This window comes from Salvelinus namaycush, chromosome 7 (genome assembly GCF_016432855.1).
Source record: "Salvelinus namaycush isolate Seneca chromosome 7, SaNama_1.0, whole genome shotgun sequence".
NCBI classification, from domain to species: domain Eukaryota; kingdom Metazoa; phylum Chordata; class Actinopteri; order Salmoniformes; family Salmonidae; genus Salvelinus; species Salvelinus namaycush.
In genome coordinates this window covers 12396937-12419173 of record NC_052313.1, presented here as the reverse complement: position 1 = coordinate 12419173, position 22237 = coordinate 12396937, and the positions used below count along the sequence as shown (strand labels likewise).

Sequence of the window (22237 nt, the reverse complement as noted above, 5' to 3'; positions counted from 1 at the left end):
AATTGAAATTCATAACATATCATACACTTTCCAAATTTTTTACATATGTGTTTTGCAAATTCGTAACTTATCATACGAATTTTAATTCATAACATATCATACGAAATGGATGACGGGACATCGACAAATTAATACATAGCCTACCATACAAAACCGCAACATATCATACTAAATGGAGTGTCTCGGGTTTACATAAAGAATCATGTGAAATGCTCTGAGACCAGGTTGCGTGCTGGGAAGAAAAGTGCAATCATCACCTTGAAAATTAAGTTTAGGGGCTCAATTCAATCCAACTCTAATTGCAGTATTTACCCAGTAGCTCTTTTTCCAATGGCCAAATTGACTCACAGATTCGTCTTCAGTACTGTATAAAACCCTACAACTACTGCCACCCAGGGCGACCCTCTCACAGGTATGCTGTCACTTTTCAGAATTAGAAGTCTGGGAACAGGATGAACATTTTAAATAAAGGTCAAAAATATATACAGTACCAGTCAAAAGTTTGGACACACATAAACATTCAAGGGCTTTTCTTTATTTTTAATATTTTCTACATTGTAGAATAATAGCGAAGACATCAAAACTATGAAGTAGCACATATGGAATCATGTAGTAACCAAAAAAGTGTTAAATCAAATATATTTAATATTCTTCAAAGTAGCCAATCGTTGCCTTGATGACAGCTTTGCACACTCTTGGCATTCTCTCAACCAGCTTCATGAGGTCTCACCTGGAATGCATTTCAATTAACAGGTGTGCCTTGTTAAAAGTTCATTTGTGGAATTTCTTTCCTTCATAATGCATTTGAGCCAGTCAGTTGTGTTGTGACAAGGTAGGGTTGGTTTACAGAAGATAGCACTATTTGGTAAAAGACCAAGTCCATATTACGGCAAGTACAGCTCAAATAAGCAAAGAGAAATGACAGTTCATCATTACTTTAATACATGAAGGTCAGTCAATACGGAACATTTCAAGAAAGTTTCTTCAAGTGCAGTCGCAAAAACCATCAAGCACTATGATGAAACTGGCTCTCATGAGGACCGCCACAGGAAAGGAAGACCCAGAGTTACCTCTGCTGCAGAGGATAAGTTCATTAGAGTTACCAGCCTCAGAAATTGCAGCCCAAATAAATGCTTCACAGAGTTCAAGTAACAGACACATCTCAACATCAACTGTTCAGAGGAGACTGCGTGAATCAGGCCTTTATGGTCGAATTAATGCAAAGAAACCACTACTAAAGGACACTAATAAGAAGAAGAAACTTGCTTGGGCCAAGAAACACGAGCAATGGACATCAGACCGTTGGAAATCTGTCCTTTGGTCTGATGACTCCAAATGTGAGATTTTTAGTACCCAACTGCCGTGTCTTTGAGACCCAGAGTAGGTGAAGGGATGATCTCTGCATGTGTGGTTCCCACCGTGAAGCATGGAGGAGGAGATGTGATGGTGTGGGGGTGCTTTGCTGTTGACACTGTCAGTAATTTATTTAGAATTCAAGGCACACTTAACCAGCATGGCTACCACCACAATCTGCAGCGATACGCCATGCCATCTGGTTTGCGCTGAGTAGATTTATCATTTGATTTTCAACAGGACAATGGCCCACCACGTTTCCAGGCTGTGTAAGGGCTATTTGACCAAGTAGGAGAGTGATGGAGAGCTGCATCAAATGACCTGGCTTCCACAATCACCTGATCTCAACCCAATTGAGATGGTTTGGGATGAAATGGGCCGCAGAGTGAGGGAAAAACAGCCAACAAATGCTCAGCATATGTGGGAACTCCTTCAAGACTGTTGGAAAAGTATTCCAGGTGAAGCTGGTTGAGAGAATGCCAAGAATGTGCAAAGCTGAGAGATTTTGTTATAAGCAGAACGCACCTGAGTAGGATTCTATTTCATTGACAGGCACACTCAGGCCCATTCTCTACACAGACTGGGTGCCCCATAACCAATCAGAACTGCAGTAGGCCTATATGCAAATAGACCGTTTCCGTATATGTGTCTGTGCCATTCACTTTGAACTGAACTGTTTTTACAGCGTGATCGGTCTTGAGTAGATGAGCTTGTTTTGAGATCAAAGTGAGAACTACATGTAGTGAGTATGTGCACATTTGTACATATATGTTCATATCCTTTGCTAGTTAGTGAGTTATTAGCCCAGTTATAGATCATTTGTAGTCAGCAATGGGGTGACTGCTTCCTCCAAGAGCACAAAACTTGTGTACATTTCACATATTTTGTGAAGTGGATCCAACAACACAACAAAATATTCAGTCACCTCCTTGTCTGAATGACAAGTGAATAAACAGATTTTAGTGTCAAGCCCTGCATGTTTTTTTCAAACGTCTCATGGAATGTTGGCTTACATTGAACACCACACATTGGCTGCTACTGTAGGCTGAACGATAGAACAAAATGTTTAATCGAAAACCAGATGTTTTAGGCTTAGTTGAGATGATGCAGAGGTATTCTACATTACGTTTTCAATGAAAGAGTCGAACCGCTAGGGGCAAAAGGAGCTAGATGTATTACTAAAATACCAAAAATCGCTTTTGCAACGAATTGTCAAAATGAAGGCCATATTGACATGTTCCCCTATAACTAAGCCTAAAACATCTGGTTTTCGATTAAACCTTTTTTTTGTCAAGAAAGTTACTATTTAATGTCATTGTAGCCTTTTAGGTTATTAGAAAGATTTCCATAAAATTGGTAGGTTGTAATTGCATTAAGGCCTATAAACTATAGACTAGTTCATGACCAGGTTTTAAAAGCCAACCATCCCCATTTGTGTGGCCAGTCATTAAAATGAACTGCGATAACGTCATGAACCCAGAGCCACATAGCAGTCTCTCTGAAAAAGAACTGCACATCAGATGAAACGTCACAATTAAAAGAGAACTTCTTGGGGCTTCGCTCTCGATACCGTCTCATTGTGAGACAGAGCTACATGCGTTGAAGACCAATGCCAATGAAGGGAAAGAGGAGAGTTGAGATCGGTGAGTTAAAATCATCATCAACAATGTGTTTTATAGCACAAATAATCAATGGAATAGTATTATCTCTAATCACATTGTTATTTAGCTTCATGGTTGTGTTATTCATAAGTTTGTTCAACGACTGTTTTATTCGATAACCCTAAAGTAACAATACATGTCCAACTATTCCCCAAATACATTTGAAAAGGCTGCAACATTAATTCTAGCTAATTATTTGTTCAGATGTAAATGTTGCACAAAACTATATGCTGCATTTTATACATTCCCATAGTCGCAAATTCCTCAATATCATCCATCTGCTGTGTATAATGTATATATATTTTTGTCTTCACCTGAAAGAAAAACATTGCAACAAGTTGATGAAAATACGCCTATATATTATAAAGTAATTTGGTTTTCGTTTATCTGGTTCTCTGTTTCTCCAGCTGCGCTCCTGTTGCTGTGCGCTCTTTGTGACGGAGACGAGTTGCAGCCTCAGCGAGACGCACCTCGAGCGCTATGTATCACCACCAGCCTGACTGTAGGTGCCTAAACTGACCGTATCTGTGCATTCGTGGGATTAATTGACCAACCTGACCGGTCACTTACTGTAAACCTAAATGATCAATCGGATTTTGAAAAGACCTGTGGCCTGTCCCCCGCTTCGGTTGCTGTTTCATTACTTATTAGAGTGAAAGTTTGGTGGTCTGTGGCTGAGTCAAACTTTGAGATTATCCTCACAAACAGTAAATTCGGTTTGTCAGCTCATGTGCATTTATCGTTGAGATTTTTCTAATGGTGGGCTGTGTGGCCTAATGTCACTTCACATTGCATTGCAGAAGGATACAGGATTGCTCTGGTCATATATTTTGAAGGATAATAAAAGTGAAATTCTGCAGCCCTAACACAACTCTGAAAATAGATGTATTTCTGCTCTGACTTCAACAAGGTAAATGGAATAACAATGCATAAAGAAGAGGGTGGAAACTCACAGTTAGTGGTGGTGACATAGCACCACAGCACAGGAGGCTGCTGACGGGAGAACGGCTCATAATAATGGCTGGAACAGAGACATTGGAATGGAACCTGGAAACCATGTGTTTGATGTATTTGATACCATTCGCTCCAATCATTACCACAAGCCTGTTCTCCCCAATTAAGCTGCCAACAACCTCCTGTGCACCACACCTACTAGCCTATGTGTTCCTGTCATACACTGTCTAAAAAGGCGTCAAAACACATGCTTATAGATGCAGTCCTCTAAATGTGACCTTGACTCAGAGAACAAAAGCAGAACTGCTATTTTAATAGAATGTCAAGAAATGTACAATTTACATTCTCGCCAGGCTTCTCGTACTTTCCAAATGTAAAACAAAGTTTGATGAATGTCTGACATTTGTGTTCAAACAGCTTTATGAGTAATCTGAATACTGATCTCTATTCACTTCAAAAGCCATCTCATTTTACAGCTGATCATCCTCACTTACTCTCTCTCCCTGACATGGTGACATGTTGTTCCAGGGGGTGTTGTGTACTCTGTCTGAAGCCCATCTGAATGGTTCTGGTCCTACCAGACTAGAGGTCCCTGCTGGGCAGAGCCTCCATATCACCATGCAGAGCCTCCCAGGAGACCCTGTCTGCAGCTGGAGCCGTGGACCTGACCCAATAAGGTAGGTGTGGGTGTGTTTGTCTTTGTTGTGTTACCTGGCGCCTCAAGGCCATTGTATCATTATTGCGGGGTTCTGTGTACTTTTGCATCCTTGCTGAATTCATCTGTAATTCTTTGTCCTGCCAACAGAGGGGGCTATTCTATGGCCATACCACAGACGTCTGTGCGTGATTCTGGAGAGTACTCCTTCGGCTGTGTGAATTGTGGCATCATCTCCTCCCTGACGCTCTCTCTACTGGTTGGACCTCCTCTGAGTGAGTGACAGACCTTCTTTTCTAAACCACTAATGTGATATCAGATTCTGATCTGCACCACATTAAAGTCATATAACGTCAATACCATCATCATGATTCTGATCTGCACCACATTAAAGTCATATAACGTCAATACCATCATCATGATTCTGATCTGCACCACATTAAAGTCATATAACGTCAATACCATCATCATGATTCTGATCTGCACCACATTAAAGTCATATAACGTCAATACCATCATCATGATTCTGAACACATTGAAATTCCTAGCTGTAGTTCATTCTCCCATTGGTTACTTTCAGGACGTCCGTCAAAGCCACATCTGAAATACATCCCTGGGAGAAGAGGCTTTTTACCTAACTTCCAGTGTTCTTCAGAGGGAAATCCCAAGCCAAAAATTGAATGGTTCAATAACCTTGACAAGACTGGGTAAACTTTGGTGAACATAATATAGAATCTTAAAGAGTGTCTTCAGGGTTTTGACTTGAGTTTTGACTTGAGTTTCATATGTAGGACCTCTCCAAGGATGGCTACATACTTTAATTTCTCATCCTGTCCCACAGACAACGTAGTCATGGGAACGAGACATCTAAGGACTTCGAGGGGTCCAACAACACAGAGGGAAGTAAACCATACTACAAGACAACAGTTATGTGCTGTGCTAGTAACCCCAAAGGAGAAGAGTGTTCTCAGCTCTATGACTATGGTTAGTATTATTGTAAAAGTGTAAACACAATGCCCCAAAAAACAAAATGGAATTAAAGGCACTCAGTCAGTTGAATAGTGACTGATGTGTGATCTGTTGGCTTCCTGTGTGTGTCTCAGACTTGGACCGCAGCCGAAGTGTGGATGATGATAATGAAGCTCCAGAGATCACTCTGAGCCCGGGTCAGCCCCTGCTGCTCCGCTGTAGGGAGAGAGAGAACAGCACCACACATTGGCTGACTGATAATCAGGAACAGGTAAGCGTTATCACTCATTCATTAACCTTTTATTTCCATTGATGAAAGCATATGATCAGAACCATTTCATTTTCCTCTCCAAGACTTGTTCACTGTATTTGAGGTAATGCAGTATATCGTCTTTTCCTCCAGGTGTCCGTATATAAACTATCCTATAAAGGAATAGATATGACCTACCTGTTCTTTGAGTCGGTGAGGGTGAACCACAGTGGTATCTACACCTGCCAGAGCAACAAGAACAAGATCAAGTCCACCCACATCCGGGTCCTGGGTCAGTACAACAGGCAACAACACTGAATCCTTCTCTTTTTACCTTTATTTTCAGTCAAACATTCCCATGACTTTTTTAAAATGTCTATCTTTACTTGGTCTTTACTCATCTGTCAGACACTTTCTTGTCATCTGTCCTGATTCTCTCCGTACCACCACCTCCTACCTGTTTTTCCCCCCAAATGATGATTTCCAAGTGATTTCCAAGTGATTTCCATGTGATTTCCATGTGATTTCCAAGTGATTTCCATGTGATTTCCAAGTGATTTCCATGTGATTTCCAAGTGATTTCCATGTGATTTCCATGTGATTTCCAAGTGATTTCCATGTGATTTCCAAGTGATTTCCATGTGATTTCCATGTGATTTCCATGTGATTTCCAAGTGATTTCCATGTGATTTCCAAGTGATTTCCATGTGATTTCCATGTGATTTCCAAGTGATTTCCATGTGATTTCCATGTGATTTCCAAGTGATTTCCATGTGATTTCCGGTGTTGTGTGTCCTCAGAGAAGGGCTTTATTTCCATCGACCAGCTGAATGAGAGCAGTACCATCTCAGCTCAGGAGATGCCAGGGTTCTGTCTGCGGGCCCTGGTCTCCTCACACCCTCTCCTACGCTGCCATTGGCTGGGCCCGGGTGGTGTACAGACCCAGTGCCCTGAACCCACACGGCTGTGGAAGAACAGGTAGAGTAAGGCTGGTGGTCTCTGTGTGTGTGGGCTTCCTGACACTTTGTTTAATCCAGGACATACTGCCATATCCATGTTCAATTTGGTTCCGTGTTTCTGTTGCAGTTTTATAAAGCTTTACTAAAGGTCTACTGTATCTACAAGATTTGATGAGGTTAAGTTTTGTTCAATAAGTTTTCACACGATTCCGTATGGTTCTCCCCCCCCCCCCCCAGGACTCTGGAGCTATGTAACCCTGTGCCAGGAGAGTACCAGTTACACCTGGAGACTGGGGTGCTGAACCTCACAAAGACCCTCTCTCTGTGTGTGGCAAGTGAGTGACAGCCGACTGCACAGTCAGATAAGACTTGTGATTGTGTGCGTGACTCCTCAGTAAGACACCTGTTCTCACCTGTCCTCCTCCTCTGTCTCTCAGGTACGCCCACCCTCAGTCTCTTCCAGGAAGAAGACTACATCACCTGTAGGACCAACAGCCCCCTCCCCTTCAACCTCACCTGGAGGTTCTGCTCTCTGTCCAATGACAGGTACCTCTAGATTTAGGCCAGAGTTTCTCATGTTAGGATTCAGCTATATATCTTAACACTAGTGGTGGGCACCAATATCGATAATTCGATATGATATTGATATAATTTGATATCAATATGAGCAAGGCATATCTTGATATTGGTTATTGTTCCTGTTAACCTACCCAGATAGCACCTAATGTTCTGAGAACCATATGTTTCTTAGAGCTTGGTGAGAGTGTGGTTGTCCTATGGTTATTTTGCATACAACCTTCCTACAAAGTTCTGGGACTCCAGGATCCGTTCTGAGAATCATATTTTTCTTAGGTGTCAATTTCATGGTTCTATTTAAAGTAATGTTCTCAGAACGTTCAGAGAACATTAAGAAACAACGTTCTTAAAAATAAATGTTTGCATTATTAATTCCTAAGCAAATTAATTTCCATGTGTCCTATCTTTGCTTGAAGTTCAGAACAGTTAACCTAAGCTAGCAGTGTTATTAAAAGTCTTATTGAAACATGTTCTCAGAACATTAATTAATGATCTTCAAATAACCTATAATTTCCGCTCTCAGAACGTTAATTAAACCTTCCAGGAAAACTTTCAGGGAACCATAGTAAAATGTTCCCGGAACCTACTTTCCCACAACTTCTAAGAAACCAAATGTGCTAGCTGGGTATTTACTTACTTACTTAGTCCTCTTCATTCCTATTTGGAACATAAGGCTTCCACAAGAGGGCACCACTGCTGCTGGCCTTCTGCCTTTTGGGGGATGGTTTTACATGATAGGCCACTGTCCTTCATCTCTTTCTCCACAGACCTTCGCCAGGTTCCTTTAGGGTGGCCACGCTTCCTTTTGTTAACTTACACTTTTATGTAAAAGAAAAATACAGGATTTTGCTGCAACACTCTTACAGACTCTCAATTTAGCATAGGCCTACTTAAATGCCTGCTGATGGGCCATCAACAGGGTTCCCATTGCCCAATGGGCAATCAGCAAAAAGTTGTCTGAACTGCACAAAGCCAGTGCAATGTTATTCATTAAAAACGATATGATATCGAAATTGGTTAAAAAAAAAATGCAACTGATATCGATTTTCAATATCTTGACACAAACTAAGATCATTTTCAATGGAAATTCTCCATTGATCGTGCTGTTTAGTCCAGGAATAGGCTTAATCTGTGTCTGGGAAACCGACCCTACGTGTTTACCTGTGTGTGTTAACCTGCCCCCCCTCCCCTAGCTGTCAGTCAGAGTCTGCAGCCTGGAAGGAGATCCCTGCCCCTCCCCCAGAGCTCTGTGACTCAGACCAGTTCTGCCATAAGAAGGTCCTCAGCTCTCTGGACAGGGTCGAGGTGGGGAACCACTTTGTCAAGTGCTGCATCGCAAACTCTGTCCACTCACAGTCACACTGCAGCGAGCCACTGTTCAATGCAGGAATGGTCTTTCCGCAGCAGCGTACCTTCAAACAACGTAAGTGGTCAGTCAGGAAAAATAAGTCATCAGAAAATCATCTACAGCTTTAAGTATTTTTATAATGGTTGTCATCATAGCTCCAGTGTGGAACAGAATTGGTCACAGTGTTGTCATGGCTGTTGTCAGACATTGGTTATATCTGTTGATGTGTGTGTTCCATCAGCATCCAACTCCTCTCAACTCCTGAAGGTGTCCAGTCTGGTTCTGTTCCTGGCTTTGATGCCGGTCAGCGTCGCACTGCTCTACTTCCTCAGGAAAAAGGTACACACACACAGACACAGACACACACAGACAGACTTGCTCCCCACACTCAAACATTCTCACACCCTCCTGATATGTTGTGTGTAGAAACCCCAGTACCAGAGCCAGCTGCAGGTGATTCAGATGACGGGGTCTAATGACAACGATTACATCTACATCAACTTCAAAGACTTCCAGTATGACCAGAAATGGGAGTTCCCCAGAGAGAACCTGGAGCTGGGTAAGACTGGGGGAGATGTACCAGTGGAATGACGTAGCCTGACCCATCTACTTGGGAATCTCTAGACTCCAGCCTCACCAATAGTATTCCCACCAACCCTGTGTTGTTGTGGTCTTTCTCCCCAGGGAAGGAGCTGGGCTCTGGGGCCTTTGGCATGGTGCTTCAAGCTACAGCCCACAGCATCAGCAAGCCTGGGATCTCCCTGCAGGTGGCTGTCAAGATGCTGAAAGGTACAGGGTTTTACCTGTGTGATGTTTTACACTGCTGGCTAAGTGTTGGTGTTTGCTGAAGACACACTTTGTTTTTCATACTATTTAACATACCCTGCACCAGTGAAGTCACTCAGGTCGTTGTTGAGTCTTGATGTTTGCCCATGCAGAGAAGCATGAGACAGTGGAGAAAGAGGCTCTGATGTCAGAGCTGAAGATGCTGACTCACATCGGACGGCATGCCAACATCGCCAACCTGCTGGGGGCGTGCACTGGCTCAGGTACGACAGCCAATCACAGACAGGCTCAGAAACGAGCATCTAGCAGAAATAACGCAGGAATAACTACAAGATGTAATTGCCAAGAACATGTCTTTAGATATTGTACTGAAATGAGTACATGTGTATTTAGGACTGTCTCTAAGCGCCTGTGTGTGACTCTGTGAATGTGTGTATCTGACTCTGTGACTGTGTGACTTTGACAGGGCCAACGTACCTGATCTTCCAGTACTGCCGATATGGGGACCTGCTGAACTACCTGAAGAACAACAGAGAGCTGTACCACAAGTCTCTGACCGAGGCCTTCAGCAGGGACCGCTTCAGCAGACTTTACCACAACCTGCCCAAGAGGAGCTCCACTGGAGGGCAAGAGAGCATCGCCCTCCTCAGCCTCAACTCCTCTCCCATGGACACCTCTGATGGTCAGTGTTGTGTAGACACAGACACATGAAGAAATAGGCATGCTAATGTATAAAGCAGCACAGTTAAATACGTCGGTAGGATCTCTTCACTGTTTGCCAGTAGATCCTGTTGACCCCAGCTGATCCACAGGTCCAGGGATCTATGAGAAGCTGCAGGAAGAGGAGGAGGAGGAGGAGGCACTGACCTATGACGACCTGCTCAGCTTTTCCTACCAGGTGGCCAAAGGCATGGACTTCCTGTCCTCTAAGCACGTACGTGGATTGACAACACTGCACACTACACACTGCACCATATTCACTTCACCATGTCCCCTCATACATGTAATACTCCCTATTCCCTACATCATTACTCCCTACACACTCTCTCTATCTGGGTGTGTGTTTCTGTGTCCAGTGTATCCATCGGGACCTTGCGGCCAGGAACGTGTTGGTGTCTCAGGGTGGACTAGTAAAGATCGGAGACTTTGGACTGGCCCGGGACATCCACAACGACTCCAACTACGTAGTGAGAGGAAATGTAAGTACTATACACAGAAGGGAGTGTTTGTCTGTATTCTACAGATGCTCTGTTGTCAGTGACAACAGCTCTGTTCTAGACATGCAGTGTCAGTGTGTGTGTCTGTCTTGTGTCGCAGGTGCGTCTGCCAGTGAAGTGGATGGCTCCAGAGAGTATCTTCCAGGGGATGTACACCATGCAGAGCGATGTCTGGGCCTATGGTATCCTGCTGTGGGAGGTCTTCTCTCTGGGTAGCTACATAAACATTTTTTTTTTTTAATGTATTGTCATTATTTTATTTAGTTTTTGTCCTTTATATTGTGTGTTGACCGAGTTTGGGGATGAGGTGGGCCGCCAGGGATGGGGGGGGCTTCAAAAAGCATACATACTGTACACACTTATTAAAGATGTATTCCCTGCATCTTTATTATATGTGATTTGCTCTCTTCCTCCCTCTCCCTCTCTCTCTCACTCTCTCTCCCTACCCCTTTCTCTCTCCCTCTATCTCCCTCTCCCTCCCTCTTTTCCTCTACCTCTCCCTCTCCCTTTAAGGTTTGACCCCCTACCCGGGGATAAAGGTGGACAACAACTTCTATGTGATGATAGAGAGAGGTTTTAAGATGGAGCAGCCGTACTATGCCAGTGAATCTGTGTAAGTATCCACAACCGCTCTGCACCTACATCTATACATCATACACATTTAATTACAATCAAATATATGAACTGTAAAGGAGGTTTCATCCCCCTTTCCCTCCCTCTCTCCCACAGGTATAAGATGATGTGCAAGTGCTGGGCACTGGAGCCTCGGGACCGCCCTCACTTTGCCAAGCTGGTGGCCTTCATGGGCGACCAACTGGCCGACATTGAGGAGAAGGTGAGATTCAAACTTTACAACTGGCTAGCACACAGCATTCCATTAGAATCAGGATTTCTTGTCATTTCTTACTATGCCCCTTTTCTGTCTTAGCTCTACCATAACATCCTGGACAAGAGCTCCAATGACTCCTTATACCAGAATGCACCAGTGAATTCTGACCTCTCTGCCTTGACCAAAGAAAAGGAGATTCTTTTGACACAGTCACAGAACCAACACTGCAAGACCCATTCCACTGGCGAGGCCCCAACAACCAAAACAACACCCTCTGACATGGATGCCATGGAGGCTGATGAGGGTACCCCTCTGTAATCATATCCCTGAGTGCAGGGGCCAACCTATCCTTCTAATTATTCTATTCCATACAATATACTAAGGGATTACAAAAAAACGGAAACTGCTATCCGTAACAGCAAAAATATTGTAATCGGATAGTTTTGAAAAACTAGATGATTACTTCAAGGATTACTTTTAAATTCAGAAAGGATGTTTTCTCAATGACATTCAAATCAGCATTGAAAAAAGGCGCAAGTTTATGTTTGTTTCACCTGAGCGAGTCTGACCACAAGTCAGAGACCACTATGATGACACACCAAATGGGTTTGATGGATCGCGGGGAAAGAGCAGGAATAGGCTTTTGTAGTGTACAGTCCAAACGATGTCTTCCAATGGGGCGACTGCTGTCGGCATCCGAAGATTATCCAACTTGAATAAACGCTTGGAGGTAAGTATGCCAGCAGTGGTGTAGTCTACGGCGATACGGATGTCACTTATTATTGATATCTACATAGCGCATTGATGTGAATCACACTGCTGCTCTCTCATTTAGCTATTTGCGCCTTACGGATTGTGTTTGTTGTGGATGGCTGTTCACAAATCTAAGTGTGTATTTGAACCCAATAATGGAAGTTTAAGCTGCCTATCAATCATTGTTTTTAAAACCAGGCAGTGAAAAATGTGCTCTTGCAACAGCTGCTTAGTGCGGATCCCAGCCTATGGAATAAAAGTAGGGTTTTTATTATTAAATCTAATTCATGCTGATAAAAAAATACATCCATAGACCTAATGGACACATGCTCAAACTCACACACTTTTGATAGACTTAAAGGGGCAATCTGTAGTTGCTGCGTCCATTTTATAAATTATATATATTAATGTAAAGATATAATTTAAGCATATTATTATATGTAGTAGAAAGTGATGGGTTTGAAGAATCCTACACAACCAACACATAAAGTAAAATGTAACATCCATATATGGCCAGCTATGTAAACTTTAACATTGATTTATCCTGCAATAGATGTCGTTCAATTGGTAACATGCATGTTTGTATTTTTCTATAGCCTCTTAAGGGGAAAGTAATCTAAAAGTAACGGAATGTAATCAGATTACGTTAATTTGTTTAGGTAATCCAAAAGTTACGCTACTGATTAAAATTTTGGAGAGGTAACTGTAACAGATTACATTTAGAAAGTAATCTACCCAACACTGAACATACTCTGTTTAAGATCTCACATATTATATTGTGGCACTGGCAGTCTATATTTGTATATTGCTGTGGATTTTAAATGCACTGAATACTTGCTTTATCCAAATATGTTTAACAATGAATATGTAAATTAAAACTTTTGTATCAAATGCTCGCTCCTACACTGTAGAAATTGATAAATAAATATTTAACATTGAAACATAGTAATGAATGTAGCATTAGATACATTTTAATACAAGTGTTGGGCTGAGACAACCTCTTGTGAACATATTGCACACATTATATTGAATTTACTGTGTGAAACTAACGCAATATTAGTCGTGTTTTTACTGCTTTTGGATAAGTTATTCATTTTAATTTAGAGACAGGTTCAGGAGACTGCTGGATTATTCTGTCAGTGTTTTTTCTGTGTGAAGTTGCTTACTTTATCTTTATGTTTGTCCATTTGAGTTCTCGAAATTATTCTTATATTTGAAATAAAGTATTTAAAATTATCCCTGTTTTTTTGTGGATTTTAGGTCTATCGGTAACAAATAGTGGTGTATTATATTCGGAGGCGGGGGGGGGGAAACAACGGCACAAAATGCACGACAGGTGGCGCGAGAGCTACATTAGTCGCCAGAGCGACTCCTGCGGTTCAGGTGTCCTGAATGTCAATAGTGTCATTCACCTTGCTTGCATCAAATTAAAAGCTGTCAAATACCACTTTATCTCCTTTCAAACATTTTGAAATACAACAAACAGGCCTAGGTTCAGGTTGCATTCTAGGCTAGTAAGGCTACAAAGCTGTGCGTAAAAAGGCATGAGTGGTTCCAAAGCGCCTTGTTGTCGATGAGTTCATTAACCCTACAGTAATTGCACACTGGGCTTTTCTGTTGACCTGTCCAAAGGTCCGATTTGGGGCTGCTCTTTGTGAGTGTGTGCAGACGATAGCAGAGTTTAACATGGACATCGGATCAGTGAATGATCTTCCTTACGACGACTTTGTGAAGGTTTTCGGTACTGTGGTGGAGAAATCTCCAATCATACCGGCCGCGGTATGGTCCCGCGCCCTTTGCTGATCTGGAGGCCAGTATAAACTATTTCATCTCGCGCATGGCCCGGCTCAATACGGAATACAAGGACCATTTGGGTTCCCCTTCGTGATATGCACGCGGATTAACAACAAGACGACCATCGCTAGAGGAGCGACTCCGGGAACGGGTGCCATCGATGAAGTGAAGAAGATCTGTCATGTCCGTTTACAGGTGCTCTTGGTCCCGGACATACCCAACAAACTATGGCCGTGTTTGAGAACACCAAAACTGTAATGTATCATAGGTCAATTGCAGTGGTGGAAAAAGTATCCAATTGTCATGCTTGAGTAAAAGTAAAGATGCCTTAAAATAACATTTCTCAAGTAAAAGTGAAAGTCACTCATTAAAATACTAATTGAGTAAAAGTATTTAGTTTGAAATACATTGAAGTATCAAAAGTAAATGTAATTGCTAAAATATACTTATGTATCAAAAGTATAAATACTTTCAAATTCCTCATATTGGGCAAGCCAATGGCACGATAAAAAAAATATATATATATTTTGTTTGTGGATAGTCAGGGGCACACTCCAACACTCAGACATAATTTACAAATTAAACATTTGTGTTTAGTGAGTCTGCCAGATCAGAGGCAGTAGGGATGAACAGGATGTTGTTTTGATAAGTGCGTGAATTGAACCATTTTCCTGTCCTGTTGAGCATTCCAAATGTAACGAGTACTTTTGGGTGTCAGGGAAAATGTATGGCTCAGTAAGTACATCATTTTCATTAGGAATGTAGTGTAGTAAGAGTAAAAGTTGTGAAGCATATACATAGTAAATTACAGTACAGATAACCCAAAAACAACTTAAGTACAAATATTTAAAAGTATTACTTAAGTACTTTACACCATTGGTAAATTGTGATTGACTACAAAAATAATTAGTCGTTATTTATGATGCAAGGGGATTTGTAGATCAGTCAGTCGTCAGTCGCCTGCACTGTCGGCTGCAATGTCAAACACGCCCCACGACTGACTGACGTGATGACTTACGGTTTCGTGTGGTTTGCCTGCTGTGTTGAATGTGCTTGAATAGTGGATAATAATGTCAGCATTATTGTTGTGGGTAAAGGCGTAATTGTACAATGTACCAAGTAATTAAATAACTGCAGATGTTTCATTTTACTTTATTCTGATTTCAAACTTGAACTTTATAGCTTAATAAAGAATTCAAAATACAGTACATTATTCACAGTGCCTATCATTAAGACATCAATGATGTGATAACATTAAGTACATAAATAGGCTATATAATTGGTGTGATTGACTCATTTATGTCATATAACAACTTATCAGAAAATGCATCAGTATTGGCAATATTGACAGAATCATGTCCCGTGCATAGACTGCATATATTTACATACATAAATTAAACTTGGTTGTACACTGCCAACATTTTCAGAGAAAATATCTGAAGTGCATTGATTTTAGTAAAGCAATCAAAGTAGGCTAGATGCCCGACGTAGCTCTCAACAGAGTTGTGTGGTCTGTCTCACAACTGTCTCTCCAGGCAGTGGGTGCTGCCCTCTTCTGGCAACGCAACGAGAGGCTGCAGACCAGAGCAGTGGGTTTGTACACGTATGTCCAATGCCAACTATCATCATCAGTGCATGACCCGCATGTCCTCAGCACGACAACGTGAGGTTAGAGTTCAGTCGCAGAATGATGATATCGCAGACAATGAACCTGCAGTCCTCGCCTTTCACCTCTCTTCAATCTGTCACCGCCGATAATGTACATGAATAATACCAACCGAGTCTGTTTGAATGAGGCTGCGATCACACAGGCAGCCGAATTCTGATATTTTTTGCACTAATTGGTCTTTTGACCAATCACATCAGATCTTTGCACGTCAGGTCTTTTTCAGAGCTGAGCTGATTGATCAAAATACCAATTACTGAAAAAATATCAGAATTCGGCTGCCTGTCTTAACGCAGCCTCAGAGCGTCCCCTTTCCTGAGTGTCTGTCCAGTTTTCATCCATCCATATCAGCCCTGCTAGGCCGAGTCTCTAGAACCTGACATGGAATGGGCGTGTAAGGGTGAGGGGGGTGTCGTGGTGGGATGTCCTGCCCCCCCGACTCCCACCCCTGCCTCATCGTTCAAGTCTCCTGACGTAATGGACGAGTCCTGCTCGGGGTCGACCCCCCTCACTCTCTTCTTGTCCTCCTCCTTTTTCCACTTCATCCGTCGGTTCTGGAACCAGATCTTGATGTGTCTCTCTGTGAGGCTGAGGGTGAGGGCCAGCTCGACACGCCGCGGCCTGCTGATGTACTTGTTGAACAGGAACTCCTTCTCCAGCTCCAGGAGCTGGGCTCGCGTGTAGGCCGTCCTTGTCCGCTTGTTCTCCTCCGCCTCCACCATGTAGGGGCCTGAGGAGGGTGGGGAGGGAGGTGTGGGGGACATGGGGGAGGATGGGGAGGAGAGGGTGAGAGAGAGAAAGGTAAAGGGGAGGGGAGGGGTAGAATGGCGTATCCAATCTTGTGGCACTCAAGATGAACTAAACATTGTATCCTGCCACAGTGCAAGTCCCAGTAAAGCCTCAATCTAGGTGAAATTGGTAATGACTCCCCATTTAGAACTCTAGTTTACCTATCTGAAACACACACAGCAGCACATTGGCTGAACACAGTCAGCTCACACACTGATCACCAAAGACTATAGAAACAACTCTATTGGGTAACTGATGGTAACTGAAACAAACAGTACACCATGTACGTCACAGGCCAACTCTCACAGATGCCGATGCAGCTTTAGTAAGATATGTACTATACTGAACATAGACGGAAAGTGTCTATGTGAGGCATCATATATTATGTGAAGAACAAAGCCCTGAAATGAAACAAATCACTCTCAAATCTACTTGGACCACCACAGCACATTGAATTTTACATAACTGCACATGTATCACAAACACTCACAAATGGATCAATAAATTGGTTTGAAAATTACTATTAAATACTAAAAAGAAAGAATAGGTCTATAGCTACATTTTTATTACTGAGGAAGTTGACGAAAACCAACAACGAAAACCAACAATAGTTGAATATCGTTTATAATGCGTGTAATCTCTAGTACTAGTCTATATTTAACAGCAATTTCACCTGAAAAGGTTTCACTAACTTTAAGGCTTCATTAGGATCAGCCCGGATCAGCAAGACAATTTAGAGACAGTCCGTGAAAAGTTTATTTCAATGAATCACTTTTATTTCAAGTGAAGGTATAGACCTACATGATGAAGGTATACCCTTATACTTTCCCACTGTTAACACTACAATTAATTTGTGTTTTGAATTCTGAAATTATGGCTCACTTGTTAAACTTTCGTTAAGATATATTGGTGAAGGGAGTCGTTGATTTAAAAATAAACAATTAAAATCTATTCTATTCAATACTTGATCTGCTTCATAGATTTAGAGTTGGCTCATTCTTGCAGTGGTTGCGTTTGTCCGTTGAAGAAAATATTTTCACTGAAATAAACTTTTATCGAAATGAGTTAAGAAAAGTTAATCGCTTGTAAAGTTACATGATTTTCTTAAATAATAAATAATAAAAACACATATCGCCTAATGAGGTTATAATAATTAACACATTTCTATCATAATTGTCTTAATAATAGGCCTATAAACAATATTGTTTAGATCATCTTTGATGAATGTTGAGTTGAGAGAATAATTGTCTATAGGCTTACGCAATAATTGAGAAGAACCGATTCTGCTTGAGACTTATCAACTTTTCCACTTGTTGTTACCCTCAATTTATTTAACAAATTCAATCCATAGTAACATACATTCGCTTAATTGAAACCAACGCAAATGCTGTGTGAGTGGTTTGAAAACTTGTTGAATTATTTTAGCCAAAAAATGATAATAATCATAAATGCTCCATTGACCCGCTGAACCGAGTTGATTTAAAATGGCCGCAACAGAAAATACTTTTAGGACTAAGAGTTGACTCATTATTTTCTGTTATCCCTAAACACTCCACGTTAATTATATACCCTTCAATATATTTTACATTAAAACATATATTGATATAACTAAGGCTATTGTAAGACACTTTCATATGTAATAAGAAACATTTTTCATGAAGACTTATATGGATCATACCTTCCATTAGCAAATAATTAACAAATAAATAGCCACAACTGAAATGTTCACATATTTGAAGTAAATCGCAACTTGGAACTTGAGGCACACCTTCAGAGGCATGAAACATTGTGCTTTATATGAGGGGAACACGGGTCCTTTACAGATTAATTGACAAGGTAAACTGACACCCACCCACGACATACTGTATATTGTAGACATCATGATATCATTTAAGTCCTTATACGTGCACAAAAGCCTCGGTATATTCAAACTTCATGAACATTTATGCCGACTAACGTTTGGTCATTCCTAAGGCCTATATTCACAGCAGTGGCATAGCTAGCCTAAACACAAAGCAGCAATATGGTATAATGAATGCGAGAGTTAAGCTAAATAGATTTTGAATTATACTTAATGTTCAGTGTAATTTTTGATGAATTCTCTATACATAACACTCACTCCCTTGCTATTGGCAAAATAAAACTCCTGAATGTTCAATTGTTAACTATTGAGGAAATACTTTTGTTGAAATATTGTGTTTAGATTTACTTGTCTAATATTTGTACAGTATAAAATAATGTGTTCAAACTAAGTGTTGAAACGAATCCATTTCGATAGGCCTACCATAAAAGAAAGGTCTGCAATATTCCTATAAATGTGTGCGTAAAGATTCCTTGAGAGGCCATTGATTAATTCCTTTCTTTGCAGCACTGCGGTAATAATAACTATGAGAAAATGTCCAAGGTGACTGCAGTGAGTTACCTGCCCACTGTCCCTTCCAGGTGTGCGCGTGAGACTTGGTGGTTTTCATCCAGGGGAAAGGCAGGTGATATTTGTTCCTATCGGCACACAGAGCCAACCCCCCCGGGTATTCGTAACCCCCTGGCCCTGGCTGTAGAGTCTGCTGGGGCGCCTGGGGGTGGTGGAGCTGCGGCACACCCGGGTCCTCTCGCAGGGGAATACTGTACGGAGCAATGTCAGGGAGACACGCCTGGTCTAGCCCTCCGATGGAGGGCGAGGAGTAGACGGACTGAGCCTGCCGGGCCATGTAGAGGCAGGGCGGAGGGCTGTGGCTGTAGTCCTCGCTGTGTGGTCTCTGGTAGGCGCAGGAGTCCTTGAACAGCTGCGCGGGAGAATAGTAGTGCTCTTCTCGATTCATGACTGTCGAGGGCCAGGGCTATCCAACGGGTGTGTGTGCACACGTACCTGCGCCCTATAGCCTACGCAGCGTGGAACCTTGTGCTCTGCTCTACCTGTGCTGCTCGTGCGCCTGGCGCCGCTATAGGCCCTGGACAGGTGTGTCATTACCATGTGACCCTGTTGCACCTAAGCCATTGGTCTCACTGTTTACACAAAACGGAAAAGTTCGCGACTTAGTTTCTATTTGTGTCTGTATTCTCTGCCCCGCAGTCCGATAATGATTGAACAGAATGTACCGTGCGCAAATCAATGCCCTCGGCAAACACTGCACTGTTTGACGCGGGTATCTGAGACCCACCTGCCACCGGGTGGTCCTAATGCAGCGACGGACAGGCGAACGGGGGAATCCGCGGGTCCTATCTCTGCGCGCAGACAGGGGTTAATGCTACCGAACACCTTATCAGAGAGATTGTGGCCTGCGAGACCAATCACGGTGAGAAACGCAAACAGAACGTGTCTTCAGAATGTCAGCATCATCACGGCTTGCTTTGGCTTTGTTGGTGGGAAAGAAGAAGAAACGATGGGAGTGCAGTGCCTGTATGTGGATGTCACTGCCGTCGAACAATGTCAGCCATTGAACAGTTACACTGAGTGTACAAAACATTAGGAACACCTGTTCTTTCCATGACATAGACTGACCAGGTGAATCCAGGTGAAAGTTATGCTCCCTTATTGATGTCGCCTCTTAAATCCACTTCAATCAGTGTAGATGAAGGGGAGGAGACAGGTTAAAGTAACCAAACGGTCGCTTGTCCGAATCCCCGAGCTGACTAGGTTGAAAATCTGTCGATGTGCCCTTGAACAAGGCACTTAACCCTAATTGTTCCTGTAAGTCGCTCTGGGTAAGACTACAAATGAAAATGTATGTCTGCCATTCAGAGGGTGCACTAGTTTGAGTGTGTCAAGAACTGCAACGCTGCTGGGTTTTTACATTTTACATTTAAGTCATTTAGCAGACGCTCTTATCCAGAGCGACTTACAAATTGGAAAGTTCATACATATTCATCCTGGTCCCCCCGTGGGGAATGAACCCACAACCCTGGCGTTGCAAGCGCCATGCTCTACCAACTGAGCCACACGGGACCACGCTCAACATTTTCCGTGTGTATCAAGAATGGTCCACAACCCAAAGGACATCCAGCCAACTTGACACAACTGTGGGAAGCATTGGAGTCAACATGGGCCAGCAGCCCTGTGGAATGCTTTCGACACTTTGTAGAGTCCATGCCCCGACGAATTGAGGCTGTTCTGGGGGCAAATATGTTGTACACTCAGTGTAGCCTATTTGAACGTAGTTCTCTTATCAATATGCGATTGATAGAGGGGGAAATCGATAGCCAGATGTTATAGGCCTACTCGCATCGACTGACCCTGGTGATAAGCAACTTAGATTGGGAGGCGGTTGTCTTGGAAACTTGACAATGTGAGGGGGATCAAAGACCACGTCCTAACTTAACACTCTCCTAGTTGGATACCTTTTAGTGTTCTGTCAAAAGTTTCCGAACCTGCGACTTTTAAAATCCATCCCAAATGGCTCATTTAACACAATTTAACGGATCTCCTCTGGTTACTGGTATTAACAAACAGCATCAGAGCTCGTGTCTCCCGCTGCCACTTTCCCTGTGTTTGCTGGTCATTAGGCAGACAGGTGCTCGCTCCATTAAACAACACTCCTCGTGGAAAGAAAAGAGGAGAGCCAGGGTGTAAACCAATTATCATGGAGTGAGGAACAGAACTCAATTAGCGCGCGTGGTGCATGGAAATACACGTCTCTCCAGGACCTCAACTGAGGGCAAGGCAGCAGTTAAGGCCCATGACTTAAAAGGTCCAATTTATTACGATGTTATAACTGTAATGTTATAAAGCACTATAATTTATTTCAGCTGACCTTGCAGGCCATCAATAACCATGCTTCTGACAGAAGAAATAGAACAAATGCCAGTCAAACACACACAGAAACGAATATGGCAGCACTGAGTTCTTCAAGAGCACTTACACCAGTATCTTTAATGGGGCACTCAGCACCTGCTATAAAGTTCAAGTAAACCAATTCCATACAAATCAGTCCATGTAATATCGCTGAAAGGTGTTTATACTTGCTCGTTGTTTGAAAAAGGAAGGAAACTGGTAATCCGCGTCTAATCCCCGCTACACTGGAGACGCACAACGGAGTTTATGAAGCATGACTGCGTAAAATGCCATTTAGACCCCCTATCTATGGTTTTAAGTGAATGGTTTTAAGTGAAAGGTAATGCGGCGTTGCTGAACCCTTTGCGGACGCACGAAACCATATGCACTGATTCACAAACAGGTTTGCAATTAAAAAGCCTTTAAGGGCTTGATATGGAGCGCAATAATTGTTAGTACTGTGTAGGCCATTGAGAGGGGCCATAGCCGTATATAGTGCATCACGGGCTATGGACCCAAGGGTTGCTAGAAACACCAGATGGAACGTATTAATTAGTGCTGTAGGGATCGATGGTTATAATGATTGAGGGAATGGCAAGCTGTGGATGCGGATGTTGCCTCAGCCCCTGGGTTAACCCCAGGAGCGCCTATGGAGCAACATTGAACCATTTCAATATTAAATTAAATTGCGCCAACAATATATTTGATTCATTATCACAATCCAAAATAACCAAATTACATTCTAATACAATTATTATCATTGCCTAAAAAATGATGGTAATTAAAATTAGGCCTATTGAAGTTATGTCCTTATTGGCTCCCAAGTGGCGCAGTGGTCTAAGACACAGTGTTTGAGGCGTCACTACAGACACCCTGGTTCGAGTCCAGGCTGTATCACAACCGGCAGTCA

At 42.4% G+C, this 22237-nt stretch overlaps 3 protein-coding genes across 3 annotated transcripts in view; 2 read left to right on the top strand and 1 right to left on the bottom strand.

The window, feature by feature from the left end:
- The first annotated feature begins 5552 nt into the window (after positions 1 to 5552).
- Positions 5553 to 11952, top strand: LOC120050607 (receptor-type tyrosine-protein kinase FLT3-like). The gene is made up of 18 exons (XM_038997199.1): positions 5553 to 5607; positions 5727 to 5863; positions 5996 to 6134; positions 6643 to 6820; positions 7039 to 7136; positions 7239 to 7347; positions 8571 to 8800; positions 8967 to 9064; positions 9152 to 9284; positions 9410 to 9514; positions 9664 to 9816; positions 9978 to 10204; positions 10359 to 10445; positions 10588 to 10710; positions 10829 to 10940; positions 11242 to 11341; positions 11458 to 11563; positions 11657 to 11952. The coding sequence occupies exons 1-18, from the start codon at positions 5553 to 5555 to the stop codon at positions 11873 to 11875; spliced, it is 2409 nt and encodes an 802-aa protein (XP_038853127.1). The 3' UTR covers positions 11876 to 11952.
- Positions 11953 to 13827: 1875 nt separating this feature from the next.
- Positions 13828 to 22237, top strand: part of LOC120050974 (ligand of Numb protein X 2-like) — a 37508-nt gene continuing 29098 nt past the window's right edge. The window contains exon 1 of the mRNA XM_038997527.1: positions 13828 to 14299. The gene's annotated coding sequence lies outside the window, so the exon portion shown is untranslated. The remainder of the gene's footprint in view (positions 14300 to 22237) is intronic.
- LOC120050976 (pancreas/duodenum homeobox protein 1-like) lies at positions 15250 to 19567 on the bottom strand. The gene is made up of 2 exons (XM_038997530.1): positions 18982 to 19567; positions 15250 to 16500 (listed from the first exon to the last, which is right to left on the bottom strand). Exons 1-2 carry the CDS (start codon positions 19376 to 19378, stop codon positions 16127 to 16129), a joined length of 771 nt encoding a protein of 256 aa, XP_038853458.1. The 5' UTR covers positions 19379 to 19567; the 3' UTR covers positions 15250 to 16126.

What these genes read in the sequence shown, in the direction of transcription:
- LOC120050607 (XM_038997199.1), top strand. Translation starts at nt 5,553, where the DNA reads ATGTGCTGTGCTAGTAACCCCAAAGGAGAAGAGTGTTCTCAGCTCTAT. An exon ending in ACTTCCTGTCCTCTAAGCAC is followed by an intron (nt 10,446 to 10,587) that starts GTACGTGGATTG and finishes TTCTGTGTCCAG; the next exon opens with TGTATCCATCGGGACCTTGC. An exon ending in GTGGGAGGTCTTCTCTCTGG is followed by an intron (nt 10,941 to 11,241) that starts GTAGCTACATAA and finishes TCTCCCTTTAAG; the next exon opens with GTTTGACCCCCTACCCGGGG.
- LOC120050976 (XM_038997530.1), bottom strand. Translation starts at nt 19,378, where the DNA reads ATGAATCGAGAAGAGCACTACTATTCTCCCGCGCAGCTGTTCAAGGAC. An exon ending in CTGGAAGGGACAGTGGGCAG is followed by an intron (nt 16,501 to 18,981) that starts GTAACTCACTGC and finishes CACCCTCCTCAG; the next exon opens with GCCCCTACATGGTGGAGGCG.